General features: G+C 39.7%; 1 protein-coding gene across 3 annotated transcripts in view; it reads left to right on the top strand.

Annotated features, from left to right (window-relative positions):
* med13a (mediator complex subunit 13a) overlaps positions 1–19,274 on the top strand; it is a 122,203-nt gene that overhangs the window by 63,610 nt on the left and 39,319 nt on the right. For all 3 annotated transcript variants that reach the window (XM_051685983.1, XM_051685981.1, XM_051685984.1), the window contains one exon: positions 12,725–13,441. In XM_051685983.1, the coding sequence (XP_051541943.1) occupies positions 12,725–13,441 (717 nt within the window). The remainder of the gene's footprint in view (positions 1–12,724; positions 13,442–19,274) is intronic.

Genomic DNA, 19,274 nt, shown 5'->3' with positions numbered 1-19,274 from the left:
TAACTGGCTATATATTTGATATAGGTTAGGCCTATGTCACATATTAGTTCATATTCTTATTCTGCTGTTGAAAATAATCCAGAGCGCAAAATTATATAATTAATAGCTGTGCACTGTTTGACTGACAGTTGGCTTATGTGTGTATGCTAAACATGCACGTGTGCTCCATGATCACTGGTGGTAATGCGGATACGGTCAAATTCATTTCAAATTTCCGCCAGAGTGCCCATCTTGGTGAGATATTCATTTAAACACAGTGAGTTATGTCTAAAGTGAACATAAACAGTGGAAAAAGAGGATTTGAATCAAAATTACTTGTAAGTGTATTAAAAAGTATTAAAGTATTGTAATCAAACAGTGAAGACCAGTAGTAGTTTTATCTCGCATTTCATTCTGAATGTATACTTGATAAAGCTGTTTTTAATGCTGTTAAAGAAAGCACAGTTTTCTTAATTTGTATTTTAAAAGAAGTAAAAAAATTTTTTCATTGTATTCATTGCTGTTTTTATTGCTATTTTATTACTGACTGTTTACTAGTCTTGAATAATTTTTATTATAATAAAAATTTGGCATCATGTGTGACTCCAGAGTGCCTGTTTACATTCTTCTAACTTGTGTTAAGGTCTAAATTTCATTGCAGTGTAATGCTGCTTGCTTTGGCAGCATAGAAGCTTAAAATTACGGTAATAAATTTGATTTTGACACCCAGAGTGATTGTTGAGCCCTGTGTATGTGTTCTGTGATTAAAGAAGGCTATGTCCTACCACCCCTGGAGTCACGAGTTCGAATCCAGGGCGTGCTGAGTGACTCCAGCCAGATCTCCTAAGCTACCAAATTGGCCCGGTTGCTAGGGAGTATAGTCACATGGGGTAACCTCCTCGTGGTCGCGATTAGGGGTTCTCACTCTCAATGGGGCACGTGGTAAGTTGCGCATGGATTGCGGAGAGTAGCATGAGCCTCCACGTGCTGTGATTCTCCATGGTGTCATGCACAGCGAGCCACGTGATAAGATGCGTGGATTGAATGTCTCAGAAGCGGAGGCAACTAAGACTTGTCCTCCACCACCCGGATTGAGGTGAGTAACCACGCCACCACGAGGACCTACCGAGTAGTGGGAATTGGGCATTCCAAATTGGGAGAAAAATTGTTTTTTTTTATTTTCCCATGATTTCAAGCAAAGAGGCTCTGAGTTTGAAGGTAGGCCTTAAAATACATCTACAGGTACACCTCAGATTCAGTACACCTCCTATCAGAAGCTAATTGTCTAAAGGCTTGACATCATTTTCTGGGATTTTCCAAGCTTCTTAAAGGCACAGTTATCTTATTGTATGTAAACTTCTGACCCACTGGAATTGTGATATAGTCAATTAAAAGTGAAACAATCTGTCTGTAAACTATTGTTGGAAAAATTACTCATGTCATGCACAAAGTAGATGTTCCAAACGTCTTGCCAAAACTATAGTTTGCTAATATAAAATCTGTGGAGTGGAGTTGTAATGACTTCAACCTAAGTGTATGTAAACTTCTGACTTCAACTGTATGTTTCAGAGAGTCTGTATAGCACATCCCTAAATTGTACAGAGGCAGCATGTACTAAATTAGTAAATCAAAATGAAACAGTGTAAGGAATGCTAACACCTTATCCTAACCAGTCGTAACTTGATAAGATTCCAGCAACAAGGATACTGTCTGCCTACACTAGATTTATTCATTTTGTCTGTGAATGAGTATACCACGACTCTCATCTCGTTCAGACTCAAACGACTGACTTGACTGGTTGAGTGAAGGGCGTATTTGTTCAGTGGGTCAAACCAATGATATCCTGCTTTACAGCCTGCACTTGATTGCTAATGGCTCATGTTATAGTCAGTCTTTACAAGCATGAAAAGCAACCAAAGCAGTCTCGCGCTGAGCTTATTGTCTTCGAAAGGGAGAAACGTCAGTGAACGAGAAATGTAAGTCCGTTTATGGATGTAAATAGAATGATTTGTTCAAAAAGACCAATTTGTTCACGAATGAAACTTAATTACTAATAAATTGGCCTACATGATCACACACACATACACAGGGCAAAGTTACTTTAGGAATCATGTCCAAATTCACTCTGTTACCATTGTTTATGATCATGTTGTACTCCTGTTGTTATTTCGACAATCAACGCGTGACAGGGAAGCAGAGAAAGCCTGAGCAAGCCGCTATGTCCCTCCACCATTCTGAATTGGTGTGTGTGTGATAGACCTCTGACTGAAGATAGCGAGACCTCAAGCGCAACATTTGGTAGGTGTGTGACATCCTCAGCCAAAATCAATTTGCTGTGTTCCGGCTAGTGAGATGCCAGCTTTAATAAACTTGTGAGAAAGACTTTAGACCCATTTGTTGATCAGGCTGCCCGGGGCGACGTCGCAGATATTGAAACCATTTCAAAAATAGGATGCCCTGTTGCTCGTCATGTGTCGCTGTATTTTTGGGCTGGTTAGGACAAAAACTCTGTTTAACATGGAAAAGATGCCTTTTATTGCATGTCGTGGCTTTGTGTATGGTTAGGACACAGTGTGACACAGACTTTTAGCTGCAAACTACTGTAGCATAGTGCACTGTGGCCTTTCTGTTAGTCATCTTCTATTTTTGTTTATTGTGTAGCTGTTCAACTCAGGCCAAGAGCAGCACCGTGGAACTGCTGTCATTTGCCAAATATGTTTTTTGGAAGGGACCCAGCATGAGAGGTGTGATGAAACTCAGAGTCCCCCTACAAAGTGAAAATGACCAGGCATTGACCAAGACCTTTTCTGCTTATTCAGCATTCTGCTCATTTGTGCATGTGAGCGGATGTCCGTTGTTGCATGCGTAAGGTACATGCACATCTTGTGTGTGAATAAGTGGTGTCATTTTATCATTGACTACCATGTATTTAGGTTGTCTGTCTAACTGGGTTTTTTTTTTGGTTTTTTTGTTATAGAGCGCAACAGTCGGGTTCCGAAGTAAAAACCCATTCATTTACTCTATAGGCAAATTGTTTTTTTTTACTTTGAGCTCCGAGGTTGTTAATTGATGGTATATGCTTCTGTTGAAGCATATGTTCCACATAATTTTAACATTTAAAAATCGTGTTTAATTGTGGAATTCCTGGTGAAGCACTATACTACCTGTGATACCGAAGAGGTACAGTTGTGCTCAAAAGTTTGCATACTCTGGCAGAAATTGTGAAATTTTGGCATTGTTTTTTAAAATACGACTGATCATGCAAAAAAAAAAAAAAAAAACTGTCTTTTATTTAAGGATAGTGATCATATGAAGCCATTTATTATCACATATTTGTTTGGCTTCTTTTTAAATCATAATGATAACAGAAATCACCCAAATGGCCCTGATCAAAAGTTTACATACCCTTGAATGTTTGGCCTTGTTACAGACACACAAGGTGACACAGGTTTAAATGGCGATTTAAAGGTTAATTTCCCACACCTGTGGCTTTTTAAATTGCAATTAGTGTCTGTGTATAAATAGTCAATGAGATTGTTAGCGCTCACGTGGATGCACTGAGCAGGCTAGATACTGAGCCATGGGGAGCAGAAAAGAACTGTCAAAAGACCTGTGTAACAAGGAAATGGAACTTTATAAAGATGGAAAAGGATATAAAAATATATCCAAAGCCTTGAAAAGAATTGAGAATTGCAGCCAACAAAGCATGCCAAACTACTTGGCAAATGATGCAATTGAGTCTGTCTCCCTACACTCAAGCTATGTATGTATTTGCATATATCTGAATATTTTGCAAAATAATTAAATATTGTTTCTAGAATTATAAGAAACAAAGTACCATTGTCTTTTTGTCTGATTTTCAAATACTTTTTTGCTTGAAATCAAAGTTTGTAATGTTGGGATTCACCTCGGAGTTGGTTGGTTTGGTTCATAGCTTAGAACTCATAAATTATTTTCTGATTAACAATTTTTATTGATTCACATATTGAGCACAGAAAAACAAAACATATATACACAGAATCAACAATTAACCCCCTATTACCCTGCCCCCTCCCAATCCCCAACCCTGCCCTGGCCCCCAACAACATCCCAGTGGTCGTACCTGATTATAGACACAAAAAATGAAATAATCACACATCCAGAAATGCCAAATATCTGCTTCATTTCCCCACAAACAAGTTCAATTTCTCCAGTTTTCTAAATGACCCTTCTTCAAAGGCTACCACCCTCCCCATATCTGAGCACCACTCCTGAAATTAAGGTGCTCCAGCTGACCTCCATCCCCTTAAATGTATCTGTCTGGCGACCATGACACTGGTTAGGACACAACTCTTATGTGTCTATTCTCAACATCGCCCAAAATACAGAGTCTGGGGCAAAATGAAACCCGAGTGCCCAATACATCACACACAAAACTCTGAACCTTCAACAAAAACTCCTGGATCATAACACACCCCCAAAAGACATGGTTTATGTCTCCATCCTCTGATTGACACCGCCAGCAGGTGGGTGTGTCTTTAAGACCAAGCCTATACAATATAGAGGGGATCCAGTTGATTCGATGTAAAATCTTGAATTGCATAAGGTGCACCCTTGCGTCTCTAGATGCAGACTTGACGTTTTTTTAGAATCCTAGCCCACTCTCCTTCCTCCAATACCAAGTTTAAATGTTTCTCCCAAAATCTCTTGAGAGAAGTTAAAGCTCCGTCCCCCAGACTCTGAATTGGCAAGGAGTAATACACTGCCTCATGACCTTTTCCAAAAGCAGTAATCACTGCTCCCAAAAATAGTACAGAGCAGGTGCCGCAGCTGTAAATACCTAAAGAACTGAGATCTGGGAATCCCAAAATATTGAACCAAATTTTCAAAGAATTTCAACACTACGCTCTAATATAGGTCACCGAGTGTAGTAACCCCCCTCACAATCCACTCTCACCAGCAGAAAGGGGAATTATTAATACACAATTTGGGGTTCATCCATAAGCTCGAGGTCGAATTAAACACTCTGCACACTTTTGTTCATACCGAGTGCAAATGCGAGATAATGGGGTGTAATTTAAGTTCACTGGTTAGTTTGATAGAAAGGCTTTGCAATGGCGAAATAGGGGCAAGAACTTCCTGTTCAATACAAAACCAGGGAGGGGCTCTCTCAGGTGGAAGCGACCAATGAGCCAAATGTCTGAGACTGAATGCATAATAATAAAATAAAATCTTGTGTAGGCCTAGCCCACCTTTGTCAATCGGCCTATGCAGCTTACTGAAATGTAATCTGGCACGCTTACCATTCCAAATGAAGGACTTCGCTATGCTATCGAATTGCTTGAAATAAGAGAGGGGGACATCTATAGGGAGAGACTGTAGCAGGTAGCTGAATTTTGGAATGCAATTAATTTTAATAACATAAACCTTCCCAATCATCGATAAATGTAATGAAGTCCACCTGCCCACATCACTTGAAACCCTTTTTATTAAAGGGTCAGAATTAACTAACTAAATCACACAAATTTGCTGGGAATAAAATACCCAAATACTTAATGCCCTGTTTGGGCCTCTGAAAGGCACCCGGCTGAAAAGCCATTATCGGGCAGTACATTGTCAGAGCCAAAGCTTTGGATTTAGACCAATTAACTCTATATCCTGAGAACTTAGAAAAGGAATTAATAATTCTGTGGAGGCAAGGCATAGATCTGGAAGGGTCGGTGACGAATAATAAAATATCATCTGTGTAAAGCAGAAGCTTATGTGCCACACCTCCCGCCATCACCCCTGGAAAATCATCCTCCTTATCGCGGCTGCTAATGGTTCCAGGGCAATAGAGAACAATAATGGGGACAGAGGGCAACCCTGCCGGGTGCCCCTATCCAGAGTAAAATAATCTGAAATGAATCCAATTGTTTGTACCTCCACTGAATCAGGGAAATTGGATGGTAACTCTTACATTCACTTGGATCTTTGTCCTTTTTAAGAATCAGACTGATCCGGGCTTGCGTCACTACTAGCAAAAGTGGAGCCAGTTCTGTAGCATAAGATCTAAAAATCTCAGCGGCAAAGCCATCTGGCTCTGGAGCCTTGCCTGTAGTCAAGGCCTTAATTACCTTGCCAAGCTCCTCCAAGGTTATCTCAGAATCAAGAGAATGTTTTTGCTCATTCATCAGTTGAGGGAGTTCTAATGGTTCCACAAAGTTTCTAATATCTTCATCAGTAGACGAAATATCTGTAAGATCAATATATTTACACATCCTTTGAATTGTCAATGTTGCTCTAGGGGACTTACACACTTTTGCACTATGATCAAGGACTGAGTCTATCAAAAGATTAAAGTCTCCTTCCAATATTATATCATGAGGGGTGCCAGCGACTTGCAACATTCCTTCAAGATCTATAAAAAAAAGCCCTGATCATCAGCGTTTATGTGCGTAAATATTAGCCAAAATCAACATTTGCCCCTGAATTTCTGCTAAAACAATAATGACTCTTCCTAATTTATCTTTGCTATGTTTGAGACATTTGAATTGTAGATGTTTACTTATCAGGGTAATGACTCCCCTGTTCTTACTTGAGCCAATTACTAAAGAAAAAATGCCCATCCCATATCTTCCTAAATTTTTCAGCTTCCTGTGGGGAAAGATGACTTTCTTGAAGAAACACTATATCATATTTCTTACGTTTAAGAAATAACCTTCCTTCTTTTTATGGGGTTACCCAACCCATTCACATTCCACGTGGAGAGAGACAATCCACTCATATTAACATTTGACATTTTGACATATTAGAAAAAATAGTTTGTGTGTCAAGAACAAAATTATAAAGACCACATTCCAACATTAGTGCAACAATCAAACCCCGAACTTCCCCCAGAACCAAACAAACAAAAAAAAAAAATGTTCGCATTAACCCCACGCATGACAGCGCCAATCGGCGTCCATCCCTCTAAACTCAGTCCATGTACGCCTATGAGAGCCGCCACGACAACTTTGCCATCGGATTGCTCAAGTCCGGTGTTTCTATACAAATTTTGTGTGACAGAATTACATAACAGAAAAAAATCTATAAAACAAACTCCAGCCAATAGGCAGAATAAACACATAGAATGTGTAGATTCATCCACATAACTTTCCCGAAGATGTGTTCCTCCACAAAACAAGCTTCAGCCGATAGCGGAACCAGCATAAAAAAATAAATAAAAAAAAGTTGTTCAGTTTCCTCAGGCAGTCAAATGAATGTTCAGTGAGCCGGCTGTTACATGAGTGCAGCAGATGACCTAATCACTCCAATGTCCTGCAAAAAAATACTTCACAAAACAAACTCCAGCCAGTAGGAGGCATAAGTACAAAGAACGTGCAGATTCATCCACAACACTGTCCCGAAGGAGTGTTACTACACAAAACAAACTCCAGCCGCTAGGCGGAACCAGCACAAAAAGAAACAAAAAAGGCGCCCAGTTTCCTCGGTTGGTCAAGTGAATGTTCAGTGAGTCAGGCCCACTCGGCTGCAACGCGAGCACCACACAGTGACTTACTCATTCCATTGACTTTATGATGGACAATGCTTGTTGGGGACATGTAAATACTTTGCGGCCTTCCATAGCATCTGTTCTCAATTTGGCCAGGAACATCAGTGCAAAAGCGACCTTCCATTGATGTAAGAGTTTCTTGCATTCTTGAATCTATCACGTTTCTCTCTTGTCGAATTTGCAAAGTCTGGGAACAAAAAATGTTGTGGTTCTTCCAAGAAAGCCTTCCTTTACTCCTCACCTGGCGTAACACAAGATCTTTATCGGATGATCTCAGAATTTTGGCCAGAATTGATCGGGGCCTGTCTCCCTCAGCGGATCGCCGAGCTGGAACCCTGAGCTCACTCGATTTCCAGCTTATGGCCTGTTATGTCGAGCAGACTCGGAAAGAGCCCATCCAGAAATTCCACCATATTCTGACCCTCTGCTCATTCAGGAATTCCAACAATTTGGACATTGTTTCACCGGTTACGATTCTCAAGGTCTTCCAACTTTTCCCAAATGCGTCCCAAGTCTGCCTTGGTCTCTAGCGGTTTAGCAACTAATTCCCTCTCTGATGACTCCAGATAATCAATCCATTTCTCAGCATCCGCCATTCTTGTAACCACCACAGTGAATTTTGTCTCCATGGCAGTGATCAATCGACGTATTGCAGCAAGCTCCTCCCAAGTCCGCAACAACCTTCATCAGCAATGCTGACATGTTCATCAGTTGACGCCAAATCTCTTTCACCTTACTGGCCAAATTGAGTCCCTGGCTTCCGGCCTGCTGCTCGGGGGCTTCAGCTTGAACACGTAAGTGTCTTTTAATGTCTCCAGAGCCTGAGGATTTTGAATTCTTTGACATATTGTCTTCCTAGAACAGCTGAAGTATTAAAACCTGCAAAGTGCACAGAGCTCGCCGTTCACACTTCCGAACCTGGCATGGTGCCACGCCAATCCAGAACAATTTTATTAAACATTTTATGAAAACCCTATGGGAAAAAATTATTCCGGATGACTGACCTACCATGAGCTCCGAGGTTGCTCACCGATGGTGTATGTATCTGTTGAAGCCATCGGTCCGTGTTATTTCAACTTAATTGTTTAAAAATCTTGTTTATTAGCGGAATTCCTGGTGAACAGTTCCACTACCCATGGTCCAGCACAGAACGATCCACCAATCATAGAACCTCTGCCAACAAAGCCTGCCAAACAAGCCTAGTACCGACCGTCCATTTCCATGCCGCACTGTGAATGTCTCAGTCAAGTTGGTCTCTCTTCACCCTTAAACTACTTATATCTTTGTATATATCTGAATATTTTGCAATAAACAAAAAATACATTGTTTCTATACTTATAATCAACAAACTAAAATCAATAGTTTTATACATATCCATTGTTTTTTTATTTGAGTACGTCATTTGCAATGCTTCTTGGGATTGTAGCTTGTGCCCTTGTGAAAGACGTTAAGTACACAGTCTTGTACCTTTGTCTTTTCAAATAATTTTTAGCTTGAAATCAAAGCTTGTAATCTTGTGATTCACCTCGGAGCTGGTTGGTTTGGTTAATGGGTTATAACTATTTTATGAAGGATTTTATAAAGAGCCTGTTGAAAAAAATAATGGGTGAAACACTAGTGGTCGACCAATATACTGTTGCGGACGATAAATTGGCTGATATTTGGTATTTCGATCTGCATCGGCAAAAGTTTGCCATGTTTAAATGCTTGCGCTTTACTTCTCCCTCTGTCTCCCCAACAATTCCCTATAACATTTAACTTTCTTGTCTAATTACATAAAGATAAATAGTACTAAAACTTATATCGTATACCGTCTACAAATATGCGAATTGAATCTCTTTCAAAGCATCAATTCACAAAAGTTGAATAAAGCCAGCAATTTCTTCCTGTGAAGGATACAACAATGAGCCAAAATTTTATGACCACTCACAGGTGAAGCGAATAACATTGATCATCTCCTAACAAGACCACATATCAAGGTCTGGGTAGATTAGATGGTAAGCGAACAATCAGTTCTCGTAGTCAACGTGTTGAATGCAGGAGAAATGGACAGGGTTAAAGACCTGAGCGACTTTGACAAGGGCCAAATTGTTATGGCCAGACGACTGGGTCAGAGCATCTCTGAAACGGCAAGGCTTGTGCGGTTCTCCCGATCAGCAGTGGGGAGTAATGCCGACAGTGGTCCGAGGAGGGACAAACCACAAACTGGCGACAGGGTGTTGGGCGCCCAAGGCTCCTTTATGCGTCAGGGCAACGAAGGCTATCTGGTCCGAACCAACAGAAGGTCTACAGTGGCACAAGTCACAGAAAATTTTAATGATGGTTAAGGGAGGAATGTGACACAACACACAGTGCATCGCACCCTGTATACCCTGATGGCAGTGGCCTCTTTCAGCAGGATAATGCGCTCTGCCACACTGCACACATTGCTCGGGAATGGATTGAGGAACATGATGAAGAGTTCAAGGTTTTGCCCTGGCCTCCAAATTCCCCAGATCTCAATCCGATTGAGCATCTGTGGGATGTGTTCGACCAACAAGTCCGATCCACAGCGGCTCCACCTCGCAACTTACAGGACTTCAAGGATCTGCTGCTAATGTCTGCCAGATACCACAGAACAGCTTCAGGGCTCTTGTAGACTATTGCCTCGACTGGTCAGTGATGTTTTGGCAGCACGCGGAGGACCAACAGCATATTAGGCAGGCGTTCATAATGTTTTGACTCATCAGTGTATATTCCTGTGGAGCGTGCATAGATCTTACTCTGAAACACACATTATATGAGCCTGGATCAAAACTGTGTCCCTCTGACAGATGAATTCTGTGTTGGTGATCCGGGCTCTGTAAACTGAAAGTAGTCAGTGGCAGGTGCTGGAAAGAGTGAGAGAACAACTTGAAAATCAAAGAGCTTTAAGTAGGCTATATGTTGGCTAAATTGCTGCTATTAATGGCTGAATGACTGATCAAAATAAAATCAAAATCGCGATATGACGATGTGCAATTATTAAACCGCAAGGGCTGCTATTTTATTAAATTAATAAATATCCTGCACGTCCTGCTCACTGTGCTTTTACTGTATGTGTGCAGATCTGTTCTCTGTTTTGTATTACACATACTCTACGCATGCATACACAAAAAAAAACCCCACACAAATTCCTTCTGCTTAAAGTTAAAAACAGACGTGCTCGAGTTCCGTTCGGAGTGCCAACATTTGCTGAGCGCGTTATAAATACAGCGCTCTAGATTCACTAATTCCATATATGCTTGGCTGCTAAAAGTGTCTATCAAAATCTAAAATACCCCTTAACACCAGGTTTTTGTGGATTAAGAATGAATGAGAGCATTTCACTGCATTAAAAGCAATTGTTTACTCTAATGGCTACAAACAGAAACTCAAAAATACTTCAGTTTTCAGAAAAAGGCTTGAGGGTTTAACCAGACTGCATTGCAATGCCACATACAGTACAAGTTATTGTGTAAAAATATCACTAGTTTGCTGCTTTTGCTGGATCTGCGATTAAGCAACTTTAAAGTAAAAGCGCTTTACATGCACTTTTAGTAAATGTCATATTCACTGTGCATTGAATGTACTGTATGTGAATTTTTTGATTCTGATTTTTTGTGAGAAAATGCAATTGCTAATGTGCACAAACCATCCATGGTTACAGTGTGCACTGTTGTTATTTCCTTCTTCCTAATGTATTACATTTTCTTTATGTGCAAACAATTACTAAAATGGGCTAAACAGAAACTGCTATCTACCATCTAAAACACACAAAATCAAAATTGTAAAGATTTTTTAATGATTATTTTTACAAAGTTAAACTTTTGTCCGAAGGTTTGAGTAAATATAATGCAAAATAAAAAAATAATCATTTTTTAGATTATATATGTCATTAACTATTATGTTAAATTGTGTGATATATCAGCATTATATCAGCCTATCATCCACCCTGCTCTCTGGATATCGGCATCTGCATAAAAAACACACATTAGTCGACCTCTACTCTGGTCAGATATTTTTATATATTGACCACTAAACTGTATAATTGATCATCGTCCTAGGCAACTTATTTCCTGAATTCTAGTTTCAAGTCTCTCTTATTCTTTTGCAGTCTTTCTTCTCACATAAGAAAATAATTTAAACTCATCAATATTTCATGTCCATTTATTTATTTATTTGGTAAGTAGCCGTGCAATAGCCAGGCATTATATAACCCCTTCAGGGTGATTACAAGAGCTGTCTACTATGCTTTATTTTACGATAATGACAGACCAACTGTACACTATCCCTTAATTATGTCTGTTTGTATGTGAAGGTATGCGTTTTAATCTTCTCAAGCTCCTTGACATACAACAGCTATGCACTCATTCAGACTGAAAACACACTCTTATATACACATATAGACTCAAGTGTGCACTGCACATAGGCCTTCGTACTCACACCCTCTCGGTTCTGACCGCAAAGTAGCCTGTGGTTTCTTTGTTTACATATTTGGGCTAAATTAAGTTCCTCATCCCGCAAACTCCACACACTACACATGAACTGCACACTCAAGCTTTTCTCTTAAATACTATCACGCACACACCACGCCATTTAATATCTAAATCGAGCTGAAGTTTCCTTGCTTTGTAACTTGAGTGGTTGATATGAAAGGCTTGTGCTGGCGGTTTGTAAGGGATGGATGAAAGTAGTGTATTAAAAGTGTTCAGTTCTGGCTGCAGGCTTGTGTGCTGAGACTCTGTGGAGGTTGAGAATGGTGACTGACTCTCAAGCACATCATTATAAACGACAGATACTGAACCCACAGGGAAAGTCTGGCAGCTGTGGTGCTTTACATGTCTCTGAAAATGTGTGGACACACGTTATCAGGTCAGACAGACTCTGATAGCAGTAGAGAGCTTGTTATTAGTAGCATTTTGTAGCTGTTTCTTAAGCCTGACCTTGGACTTGAAGTGAATGTTTTTTTTTTTTTTTCCAAGGATCCAATAATTATTTAAAAATATCCAATAATGAGCTAATTAAGAAACTGTTACATTTCTCAGTTTCTAGCCTATTAAATCTGAAAAAAAAAACAAAAAAAAACCTTGCAGTAGAAACATTTTATAAAAAAATGATGATTTCTTGTAATAAGCTTTCTTTTTAATTATATCATCAATTCTTAACACACAACTCACCCTCTTATCCCAACTTTGTGATCAGTTGTATTAAAAGCCATCTCTTTGTTAACAGGCACAAAACACCGAAGCAGAGAGCAGGCAGTACGCCCGGCCAGCCGCCCACCGCCGGTCAGACCCAGCAGCTGCCCATCAAGCACAAAGCCGGGGAGAAGCCAGAAAAGGGCGACAAGCAACAAAAACGGCCACAAACACCTTTCCACCACCGCAACTCTGTCTGCGAAGATGTTTCCATGGAAACCGATGCCTCTGCAGGCCAACGCTTAGCCCTTAGAGGTCAGGAGGGTGGGCGATTTCCTGGGCTACGCCCATCTGATGTAAGCACTGGCTCTAAACCTCCACAACTTCACGGAGCAACTGTGGGCGCCAGTGGCCTGACTGAGATGGTCGGCTCCCCTCAGCCACCACCGCTAAGCCCTCACCCCTGTGAACAGGGTGAGGAAACCTCTGACGTCAAGAACCCCTCTACCCCCCATAGCCAACATTTTTACCCTCCCTCAGCAGAGCCATGCCTCCTGCCTCAGAAGGGCACCGATGATGCCCGTTTGGAGCCCCTCACTCAACCTTTCCCCCCTGCGTACCCTGAGCCCTTGGAGCCCACCCCGTATATCAGTGCCGCAGTACACCTGGAAGATAACGGAAGTCATGCACCATGGAGGTTCTTTAACTTACCACGTAGGAAATATTCAGAGTTTCCCACGCCGTCGCTACCAGGAGATAAACTCAGAGAAGAGACATCACTCGGAGCTGAAGGGATTATGTCTGTTACAGAGTAAGAATCAGATTCTTTACAACCATCTTAACACTTATTTAAAGCTGCCTATTCTACACTTGTAATTTTTTTCTCTTTTGTCCATTTATACTGTTAGTCAATGTGTTTACACCAAAAATATCCATATTTTTGATTTACAAGACCACCCTCTTTGACGCTTAAAATTCATGTTTTTTTGCTATTGTACCTTTAAAGGGGATATCAAATGCTCTTTTTTGTTTTTGTTTTATTATCTTCCATGAGGTCCACTGATAATGCTAGTAAAGTCATAATTAGGGATGGCACCGATCCGATACCTGGATTGGTATCGGGTCCGATACTGACGTTTTTACCCGGATCGGGTATCTGTCCGACGAGCCCAATCCAAATCCGATACCGCATGTCAGTCATTGACGTTACCATCAAGCTCAAAGAATTACATAAATAACCTTCAAATCACCATTAAAGTGGTCCAAATAACTATTTTATTCAGTCTCTTACAGTCATCTTACAGTCAAGCTTTGTGAATTGCAAAAGGCTGTGTTTAATAATAAATATACAGTCAGCATGCACAGTTAAGTAGTAACTGGCACCACGCTTTACTGAACGAGCGCCGCTCTGCCGACACACACAAACATGCGCACAGGCTCGCGCTGCGCTGCTAAGCGCAATATGTGGTCGCTCCACACAAACTACTCCTCAGATGTAGATGATCAATAGTTCGGTCTTCCTATAACATGCACTGAGAACGGCACCGGACAAGCATTTTACTATATGTTGAATGAGAAGTGTATTACACTAATGTGAATTAGCCTACAAACTAACACTCAAACACAGACTTCTTGGAGCGCTTAGCGCTGGACTTTCAAAATAAAAGCCTTAAGAAATTACAACTGAAATATATCACCAATGTATAGTAAAATTATTATTATTAGAAATTGCAATAAAAACACATTGGGTTCCAAAAATTACTGTGTGATTGAAAAGTGGATTGATATACTAATAAAATTAAAATTAAATAAATAAAATGAATAAATACCAGAGAGAGAGAGAGCTGAAACCATTTACAAGTCCAGATACAAGTTAAAATGTGTAAAGAGAACTGGCTTCTTTTGTACTAAAGACTTTCACTGGAATTACTGTTATTTTTGCTGCTGCATCCTGCAGACTAGTTAACAATAAAGTTTTGCACATGCTCTTATGCAATTGTTTTTTGCTTTCCTATTTTATAATGAAATAATGTATTGTTAGAGGTTTTTGTTTCTTTACACAAAGAGTACTCCCAATCAGTTCCACACAATGAATTATAGATGTTCTAAACTCATTAATAAAAAAAACAACACTGGTATGGTATCGGGATCTGTATCGGCCGATACTGATAGTTTAGGAATCAGAATCAGATCAGAAGAGAGGAAATGGTATCGTTCCATCCCTAGTCATAATTTAGTAATGTACTGTATGATCATTTTCCACCCTGTCTCTGGCCCTCTGTTTGAAAGTCTGGGTTTTGGCCTAAGCGCCTCCTTGTGAATGAACAAGCTTCACTACATTATGAAATTACATTTCAGGGTTTACACAACGCACACCCAACACAGTGCATCTTTCTATATTATACTGTTAATCTCCAACAACAACAGTTAACACTCAGCACCATAAACTATCATGAATGGAACCGTTTACTTATGGTTTTGTAAACCAAGTGTTTTTAACTGCCCCATCCTTCAATAACAGTTCCTTTGCAAAGCTTGAATTGTTTTATGACTTGTTCACAAGCAATCCACGTTGAAATATGCTGAAGACACATCCACATGATGCACATACATAGTCCAAATTACGGTGTGAACTAGATTCACACACATTTCCAGTATCATACTGCACTGAAATGCACATCGCCGGAAACACATCAAAATGGGAAAGGTGTCCATGTAGTGCATACACCAATAATTAAAAATAGAGCAGATGGGCGCGAGAATGCGTTCATGATGTGTTTGTGCTCAGAACAGCAAGAGGCACATCAGCTTAATGAAACCGAAAGGTAGAATGACCTCTTATATGTCAAAATATCAAGGGAAATTTGGTTCCTCATGACTTCTCCCCTTTAAGACTTCCATATGTATATATACAATGTTATGACAAGCTAACCTTCAGGACCAACGTACACTGGCGGCCAAAAGTTTGGAATAATATACAGATTTTGCTCTTATGGAAAGAAATTAGTACTTTTATTCACCAAAGTGGTATTCAAAAGATCACAATGTACAGTCAGGACATTAATAACGTGAACAATTACTATTACAATTTGGAAAAAAAGAAAAAAAAAAAAGAAACATTTCTTAAACTACTTCAGAGAGTTCTCATCAAAAAATCCTCTACATGCAGCAATGACAGCTTTGCAGATCCGCAGGTGACATTTCACCCCACTCTTCATGTAGCACTTGCCATATATGTGGCTGTCTTGTCTGGCACTTCTCACCGCCTTACAGTCTAGCTGATCCCACAAAAGCACAATGGGGTTTAGATCCATAACACTTTTTCCAGTTATCTGTTGTCCAATGTCTGTTTCTTTGCCCACTCTAACCTTTTCTTTTTGTTTTTCTGTTTCAAAAGTGACTTTCTTTGCAATTCTTCCCATAAGGCCTGCACCCCTAATATTGACCTTAAGACATGCCAGTCTATTGCATACTGTGGCAACTCAAAAACAAACACAATGATAATGTTAAGCTTCTTTTAACAAACCAAATAGCTTTCAGCTGTGTTTGATATAATTGCAAGTGATTTTCTAGTATCAAATTAGCAATTTATCATGATTATTCAAGGATAAGGTGTTGGAGTGATGGCTGGTGGAAATGGGGCCAGTCTAGATTTGATTAAAAATGACTTTTTTCAAATAGTGATGGTGCTGTTTTTTTACATCAGTAATGTCCTGACTATATTTTGTGATCAGTTGAATGCCACTTTGATGAATTAAAATACCAATTTCCTTATGAAACGGCAAAATCTGTACATTATTCCAAACTTTTGGCCGCAAGTGTAGTTCACACTGTTGTTCATTAAATCGGGCCAAGTTCCTCAACTAAATAGGCATCATATAAACGAATGCATGTGTATGTTAATGAGCCCATGGGTGTGATGTCATAGCCATGTAGATGTCTGAATGACCCATTTTTGCAGCTTAGTTTTCATAAATATTTTGGATGGACTGTGTAGTCCATAATATGTAAACATTTGTTTACGGTCTCTTTTAAAACCACCCTGACATCTCAAAGAATGCAGGAAAATATGAAAGTAGATATTTTCAGGATTTAAAGCTCTCCATAACCTGTAAAAAACCAGTAGGGTAACGCAGTGTTTGCCAGATCCCGGTCCTGGATCTGTTTACTGTGTTTTGCATTTATGTTGTGTAATAATGGCTTAAGCAAGTCTGTTTCTAAAGTGAGAGAGGGACCCTTTAGTGACCCTCTCTCTGCCAACAGAGCCTCTTAATCCCTCCGCTTACAGCCCTTTTATTTCCAGTGGCCAGAGTTGGTCAGCCTGAGCCCCCAATACTGAACTCCAAATATCCTCATCTGTTTGTGAAGGATGCGTTTTGAAATAGTTGTGATGTAGCCCCTCGTGCTCTTTCCCTTACTACACACATTCACACACACAAACATGCTCTTGTTCAGTGTAGAATGTTCTTTCTTTGGGTGCACACACCATGTTAATCTCTCGCTGTGTGCCCTTTTGACATCATACTTCACTAATGTGCAGGCCTAGCATTGTTGTGGACTAGGTGGTTGTTGATCCATTTCACATTTGTGCACAAACATAGTAGAAATTAATCAGTTATCTCTTTCAGATCATTTTTCTCTTTTAGGTCAACTACTGTCATGTCAGTTTGAAGAAAATTGTGCATAGGAAAATTAGTTAAATTGTCAACATGTTTATAGCTAACTACCCAAATAATATTATATCAGGTTAAATGGCACAGACATTTGAAGGTCACTCTGTCACCCTCGCTTGAGTACTGAGTTTTGTTACCCCCACATTACAAGAACGCATGTTAAGTATTTACGAGACTGCGCACTTACAATGACCATTAGCCGAGCATTTGCATACTTGTATAGAGTAGGTTTCCTTCCTAAGTATTCAGTAGACAGTTGGCATAACATCTTGCTCTGAAGGAACAGGTTTTTGGGAGACTGTTTTTTTTCTACAATTCAATGCAGAAAATACACTTCAATGAAGTATAATTTTTAACAAAAATGTATTAGAGGAATGAGGAAATAGACTTTCACAGCCCACTAAAATAGCATGGTTGCATAGTAAATGTCTATATGAAATGTTGTTTTACGTGGTAAAAGTAGTAAGTAATGATAAACGAAAGGTGAAATAAGGATGCTTTCAAATTCATCCTGTCACTCTGTATCCAGGATATCTTTGTGCATACATGCATGCACAGAAAATGACATAAAATGCTGTTTTTTGGTTTTCGGCCAAAAGAGGAAAAGTCAGAAATCATGAACGTAAATGTAAACAGAAACCCTTATGAAACACTGACATAAAGAAAATGCTGCATTTATGTGAAACAAAATGGGTTTGATTACAATTACTTTAAACAGCGGCTGATTTATGATATACTGATGATAAAAATGTTGCGCTAACAGCTGTGATGTACGCACCTCTGTATATGTATGTGGTGCGACTATCACAGAGAAATTCAGGCGAATGAGCACAACAGCATAAAAGAACTTACTGAAATTAATGAATGCATACTGTAGTATGCATTAAGTTAGAATTTGCATTTCATAGTTGCACATTGAAATCCACATCCCCAGATGTGATGAAGTGATCGCTTTCTTGGTTATTACCACATTAATAAAGAGTGTTTTCCATGCTTGTGCCGAGGCTGGGAGTCTGTTTTGTATGACACAACACTAAATGCAGCGCACAAACACTCCCAACTATTGTTCAAGCCACTCTATATCAGTGGTCTTAAACACACTGAAGAGTTTAATACAAGCCGCTCGACATCCAGAACTGTGCATACGCATTTCATCGGAAACTGGATCTATGAGTGACACTGTCACAGAGAAACCCAGTTCATTTTCCCCCTACTCAAGGCAATAATGACAACATGAATGGACAGATACAAGGAAACTATTAGAAATGGAAAATATACATTTGTCCTTTGTTGTGTATTCTTTAGCACTTCGTAGATGCTTTGTAGGGTAAAGATAAGCTTATATTTTCCAAAAGTCAGTTTTTACATCTTCAAAGTAATGTTAATTTAAAAACTATCCAATATTTAAAGGAGCAATATGTAGCATTGACATCAAGCGTTTAAAATGGGTACTATAGTCCAAATTCAAAATATTGGAGAGAGTTGTCTCCCCCGCCCCCTCCTCCCCAGACCCGAAGCTCATGCGGGTTGCCAGGTTGAGGACACGCAACAGGAACGAGCAAACTGACACTGGCAAGTGACGAGCCTTACACTGTAAGTTGATCAGCTAATGTATACGTTTGCAATGTTTTTATTGTGTGCAAATTATAAACCAGCTCATGTGGATTTTATATAACTCTGTCAATGTTAGCTAGATGTATTGCTGGCTTCCATGGCTGCAGTGCGCTGTGTTTGCCTGCTAACTTTATTCAAATCTGGCAACCCGGGGCGTCAAAATACTATTGGGAAATGGGCAGTGGGCGGGATCACACAGGCCAAAACACAAACAGAAATTCCGGCCCAGAACAGACATTTCAAAGTAGAATATACTGGCTGTAGCATTGTTTTTGGAGAAGCCAGTATTTCAGCTTGGCATGTTTCCTAAATCTCTGATAACATATGATAATTCTATGCTTTAGTACAGTAAATATA

The sequence above is a fragment of the Myxocyprinus asiaticus genome, chromosome 43 (genome assembly GCF_019703515.2).
Source record: "Myxocyprinus asiaticus isolate MX2 ecotype Aquarium Trade chromosome 43, UBuf_Myxa_2, whole genome shotgun sequence".
Classification (NCBI taxonomy): domain Eukaryota; kingdom Metazoa; phylum Chordata; class Actinopteri; order Cypriniformes; family Catostomidae; genus Myxocyprinus; species Myxocyprinus asiaticus.
The sequence above is the reverse complement of the archived record's forward strand: the minus strand, read 5'-3'. Positions and strand labels throughout refer to the sequence as shown.